General features: G+C 41.5%; 1 protein-coding gene across 2 annotated transcripts in view; it reads left to right on the forward strand.

The window, feature by feature from the left end:
- The window catches only part of LOC147255064 (CD166 antigen homolog A-like), a 37,607-nt gene extending 32,271 nt beyond the window's left edge, over positions 1–5,336 (forward strand). Inside the window, exons 12-16 of one of the 2 annotated variants that reach the window (XM_086216721.1) lie at positions 759–891; positions 1,593–1,622; positions 2,038–2,149; positions 3,540–3,675; positions 3,762–5,336. In XM_086216721.1, coding sequence (XP_086072847.1) covers positions 759–891; positions 1,593–1,622; positions 2,038–2,149; positions 3,540–3,642 — 378 coding nt within the window. In that variant the 3' untranslated portion in view covers positions 3,643–3,675; positions 3,762–5,336. The remainder of the gene's footprint in view (positions 1–758; positions 892–1,592; positions 1,623–2,037; positions 2,150–3,539; positions 3,676–3,761) is intronic. The other variant, XM_086216722.1, reaches the window with a different exon arrangement.
- Positions 5,337–6,193: the final 857 nt, after the last annotated feature.

A 6,193-nucleotide genomic window follows, 5' to 3' on the forward strand; every position in this document is an offset into this window, starting at 1 on the left:
TGCTTTGATACCTCTGGATTGCTTTGCTGATACTTGAGTAATATACACTCTCACTGTTCTTTTGCTCATTAATCAGACGCAAGTTTACTTGTAAAATATTTGTAAGCATAGATAGATAGATCTTTATTTTGTCATTGTAACATGTACAACGAAATTAAAAGTAGCATACAAGGAGGAGAAATTAGTTTGGGAATCATGGCGTATAACAGTCATATCAGTCCAGTATCAAAAATGATCTCAACACATTTCACATGTATAGAGATATAAAAGGAGTTTTTGCAAGTTTAAAAGGAACTGGATGAAATGTATGGTAAAGAAAGTGTCGATTGGTGGTGTTATACATTATACCAGCGTCGTGTTGTTTACCCACCTGTAGAAGAAGCAACATTCGAGGAACTTGGATGTAATTATTTTCATGATGAGAATTTATATTTGTTTTTAATCAGAGAGCTTAGATCTTTTGGTGGTTGTTGCTAGAGACGGCGCAGTGGAACTCCGTTTCACGTGGATTTAATGTGTAGTGGCCCGGATAAAAGGCTTGCGGTTGAGAAACTTTTGTTATGTTGCCAGGTTTGGTCTTTTATGGTTTTTATAATCATGCTATCGGTTGTTCTACGTCATTAAAGTTTCCGAGCACCTCTTCTAACGGTGCTAATTTTGTTCCTGAACAGTTTCTGATCTAATCTTAGCGTGGGACAGAAATGCTCATCCTAACATTGTTTTGTTTTTTTCCCTTTCCCCTCTCTCCCATTGTTCAGCTTGATGAAAGCCCCTTCGTCAATGGGAAGATAACACACAAAATCACAGTTGTGCCTACTGAGAATCTGACTGTGTCTTGTACGGTGTCCAATAAGTTTGGCGTTGATACCAGAGACATAAGTGTGTCATCCTGTAAGTACAAAGTGGTAACAGTCCCCTCATCGCTCTCCACTTTTCTGAAAGCCCAACTCACTAATCTGCCTTTATAGATGTTTTCCTCCTCTGCTTACTAACTCTGTCTGCATGCTTACATGACATTTTATTGAGATGTTTTATGTTAAAACTGCACTTAACTTTGAGGGGTTTTCTTTATCTGTAGTGTTAATTTATCTCAACCGAATTTTGGGCTGGCATAAACTTGGTTGGCATTCACATAATCGGCTAGATTATGAATTCATGTTTTATAAAGATAAGTGTCAGGAGCTGATAAGGGGGGAGGGTCATTAAATTACTGCGCGGAATTTTAAGAGGAGACACAGGAGCCAATTAGTTTTATTCGTGGTTGTCTGATCATGTCTGTGCGAAGGCCCTTCCTCTCGCGATGACGACATCACCGCCATGCAACTGACGCATGCACGTGGCACCACCAGGTCCGCGCTGTTGCTCACACGCGTGCAGTTTCACCGCCATCTCTTTTCTCTCTTGTTGGTCATCTCTGTGTGTTTGGGACGACATTTCACATCTCTCGTCCTCTCACTCAGTCTGTGTGTGTTGGGATGCTGGACTTGATCTGTTCCCTCTCTGAACTACTTGCATGCTGTCGTAGTATAGAAGTAGAGTAGACGTCATTTTTCTTTGGTTGGACGTTAATTTTATTTCATATCTGATTTCAGTATTTGAGGAGGTGAGAATGGATAAACAAGGTAAGTTTTCTTGCTTAAGTAAGAAACCAGGGGAAGGGGTGATGGGCCAATCAAATGTTGTTCAGTCAAAGAATATTTATTCCACGCAAGCCTGGATAATCAAGCTTTGGACAGTGTGTCTATGATTCTATTGGCACAGATATGAAGAAGGAATGGAGCCACCAGCATCCTGACGAAAATGTCAACATTAACCATAATCAAAATGGCTGCTGAAATGACTCGTTAACTAAGAACTGCTGTCATTAACATTTAACGCGGAGGGCCATAACCATGTATGGTGCGGATGTGTCCATTCATCAGTGCATTTACTGTCCAGAATAAGAGAGTTTTTTTGTCCTGCATTTATTCGGGCTGGAGTTTGATGCTGGCGCACGTTCTCCAGCGCTTTGATCGTCCTCTTTTGTCTATGTTACAGACCAATCAGACGAGAGCGATCAAACCAAGCTGGTGGTGGGAGTTGTAGTCGGCCTTCTCATCGCCATGCTGGTGATAGGCTTGGCGTACTGGGTCTACACGAAGAAGTCAAAGTAAGAATTCAACATGGATTGTGTCGGTACATTAGACCACTAGTTCATATTTTGATTGATAATTCTGTTTGTGCTGCTGTTGACCTGCACTGGTTTATAATCTAAAATGTCGTCCATTCATTGGGATGGGCAGAACAATAGGAATACAGTGGAGTACAGCAGTTTCCAAGATGACCAGTAACATAAATCAATCAGTTGGAACAGTGCTGGTCCAACAGTGCCATAATTAATGCTGAACCCGTGTTTTTAGGCATTTATTTTATTCTATTCCAGTGGGGCACATGTTTAACTTTTCTAATAAGTATTTAGACATGGAATAATTTTCACTTTCTTCAGTGAAGCAGGCTTGAAAACCTGATCTTGTACATGTAATAATATAATTTACTCTTTAAGATCGTTAACTTAGCATGAAAGCAGAGGGGCAACTGTTATCTCATTTAAAAGTAAAATCAGGTTTTGGTTTATGTGGAGGGAGGCACGGTGGTGCAGAGGTCAGCACTGTGGCCCCCCCAGCAAGAAGGTTCCGGGTTCGAGCCCCGGCTGGAACATGGGATCTTCCTGTGTGGGTCTGCATGTTCTCCCTGTTCCTGCTGGGTTCTCTCTGGTACTCCAGCTTCCTCCACAGTCCAAAGACATCAAGAGGGACCAGGTTAATCCAGACTCTAAATTGACCGTAGGCGTGGCTGGGAGAGCCAATGGTTGTCTGTCTCTATGTGTTGGCCCTGCCATGGACTGGTGACCTGTCCAGGGGGAAGGCTGCTGGGATAGGCTCCACCCCCACCACCCTGAACAGGAGAAGAGGGAGAACATGGAAGGATGGATGGTTTATGGACCATTTTCTTACCAGACGACCTTCAGAGACCTGCGCACAACCAAGAAATATCAAGCACACAACTTGAATTAAAGAAACTAAGATACCACAGTGGGGACATTAAGAGGCAGTCTGGGCAGCATGTGGCCACATCGCTTTAGCGGTGTGAACCCAGATGGGTCCTGTAGGTGGAGATGGCTTGGGTACGCGCCAAGACATGGACCCAGTCTGGAGTCTTCATTTGCTTGTGTCATAACTGGTCAGTTCAAACAAGTGGAGACACATGCTGTTGCCAGGTGGGAAAGTCTGTACTTCCTACTCGATATTGGACCACCTTAGACGCTGAACGGGGCCAGTGGTTCAGGCGGTTTCTCATTTTTAATCTTTACAAAGCAAAACCACCCATTTCGTGGCTTCAGATAAGAGAAAGGTTTCAATCCTCTCATCAGAACTAGACTTTAAAGTGAATAATCCTAAACCAAATCACCACGGTGAGTGAGGGACATCAATAGTTCCTAGATAACAGGGGATTGAGCAGGATTATCAGCATTTACAGTGCAACTCTTTTATTCTTGACAGGCAAGGCAGCTGGAAGACTGGTGAGAAGGAGAACGGGTCTTCTGAGGAGGAGAGGAAACTGGAAGAGAAAGTGGAGGAGAACAGCCAAAAAGCTGAGGTGTAGAGAAAAACCTGCCGTCCTTTGGGAATGTGAAAGGTAGAGAACAAAACACCAGTTGCTCGGATGAAGGCGAATGATGTCATCAGATGCAGAATAACACCGTTGTCGTCTTGTCTTTGCAGTGAGAACATGGAACTTTTGCACATTTCTCTTCACCTCTGTCTTTGGGAAAAGAAACAAGTGTACATTGGGATGAAGACCGTTTGGATTTGGTTTCAGGGAGAATTTACTAAAAAGCATATCCAGACACCCCAACCCCACCCCGAGCCCCCGTAAAGCCCCTCCCCACCTTTCCTATTGAAATGATTGGATTCTGTATGGGGTATACATAACGTCTGCATTCATGATGTCTGCACTACTGATACACGTGTAAACTTGTCTTCTATTAGGATTCATGTTTGGTAGAATGGTATTTTGGGAAAGATCTTTTTGGTTTTGTTAGCTGATGCAAGTAAGATGACTTCTAGACCAGTTGCCTTTGCTGTAAGGATGTGTAGACATGCATTAGTCTATGTTTGACTCTCTTCACCGACACCTCTCAGTTTCACATCTGCCTTCTTCTTCTTTTTTTTCTTCTTTTTTTTAATTCCAAACACTTCATTTTGTTCATTCAGGCATTAAAAAGAAAAAAAAAAAAAAGTTAAAATTGAGATGAACTTCCTGAAAGGGCTAAGGGTATATTCTTATACTCAGCATTAGTTATAGATGGTACCATGATTTACATTGCAGGAACGAGGTGATGAGCCACACATGATTTTGGTTCTTTGATTGCGTGTGCGTCTTTGCAAAGTACCGGGAGAGAAAATGACAGAAACTCCAGTTTAATTTGCTCGTCTCTCTCTCTCTCTCTCTCTCTCTTTTTTTTTTTTCAAATGTACTGTACATCGGACATAACCACTGTATCACACAGCAGGTAGATTATCGAGAGAATGTATAGCATAACACAACTCATGATGATGATTTTCATTTGGTTGCTCAGACTTGTTTACATAAAGTAATCGCGTTTCCTCTCGTATCGGAAGAAAAAGTCGGAAAGGCTGTCCTAGTGAAGAATTACATTTATGCTCCATTGATGTTGAGGTATGATTGTCTCTTGTGCAGCTGTGGCATCAGGTTATGATGGTGTGGGCTGAATGTTTGTCTGAAAGTAGCTCTACTGGTATGTTTGCCTTCTTTTGAAAATCTACCTGTAATTGCTTCAGTTCGTGATGTGCACTAGGTTTCATGTTTTCATGTCAGGTTTGTGTAGAATACAGTGGAATACATGCAGCTGTATATGTCACAATTTTGGTCCTAAATCTGAAAATGTATCAGACCAGGATGCAATTGTGAAATATGTGAGTTTTGGTTTTCTTTTTGCTATTTATATTGTACAAGATAAAATATCCTGGTAGGCAAATTTTGAAAAATTTTCACACAGCTCATATCTTGCGTATCTTAAATTGTTGATAAATTGCTTGCAGAATGAACAAAACAATGTAATTAATTCAGAGTCTTCAGCAGGTTGCTCTGCATCTGGTTGAAAAATCCATTCAGCATGTGATCATCTCAGACCTCCAAGCTGCTGTTTGTGGCCTACCTTGTGTACAACCATCAAATTGGAACGATGACCAAAGAAATTGAACATTTCCATGCAAGTATTGTAAATATCGGATGTTTGTTTTTGTACTTTTGTTTAAAATAAAGTGTACATTTGGAAAAGCTATGTCCACTGTATATCACGGTTTTCTTTATTTTCATCATTAGTAGTAGTAGTAGTAGTATATGAATTAATGACTGAATATAACTCCCTTAATTTTGTATCATGGTCATTTTTAATGTCTCAATAGGAGATGAGCTCCACAAGATCCCTTCTCTATATGTGTGAAATAATCAGAATCAGGAACTGTGAGCAACATCAGAACGCCCGCTCCTTATGGACGGATTCATCAGAGGAAAAGTATGACAGTTTTAGAAACTGGGCGGTTTGAAGTGACACTTCATGAGAGGGGCTGTGTCAAGAAGCTTTAGACCACTTGTACTGCAAGCAAGGGGACAACAACATGTATGAGCGCACTCGATAACTGTCACCGTATTTTAATGTTTTAACAGCTTGTTGTATTTTATTATCATGGCGTGAAATACAATTCGCAGTTACTCAAGCACCAAGTGTCTCAGCGCAACCTGGTGACGGACACCGCACGAGACATTCAGAACAGAGAGGAGGAGGAATATTTGGTCTGATTTTCATTTTGGGCCAGGAATTCTCCTTCACTTCTTCAGTCTCCAACTTCACATGGGATACACAGACAGGATACATCAAAAGCTCATGATTTGTTCCGTAACTGCATGGAACGCAAGGTCATTTACAGGTCAGTTTCCATTGGACCTTTTGGCTGCGACACCCTCCGCAGGTATGCTCATCTCTTTAGCTGGCTCCTGTTTTGCCGCTTGGTAGCTAATATCCAATATAAGATACAAAAAAAATACTCAATCTATCTTGTAGAATTTTTCACCCCAACTCCAAAAGAGCTGTTTAGTACCGACCACTGAGCTTCTGCTGCCATCTTGTGGT

The sequence above is a fragment of the Aulostomus chinensis genome, chromosome 10 (assembly GCF_037954235.1).
Source record: "Aulostomus chinensis isolate RoL2024-O1b breed Wild chromosome 10, RoL_Achi_v1.0, whole genome shotgun sequence".
NCBI classification, from domain to species: domain Eukaryota; kingdom Metazoa; phylum Chordata; class Actinopteri; order Syngnathiformes; family Aulostomidae; genus Aulostomus; species Aulostomus chinensis.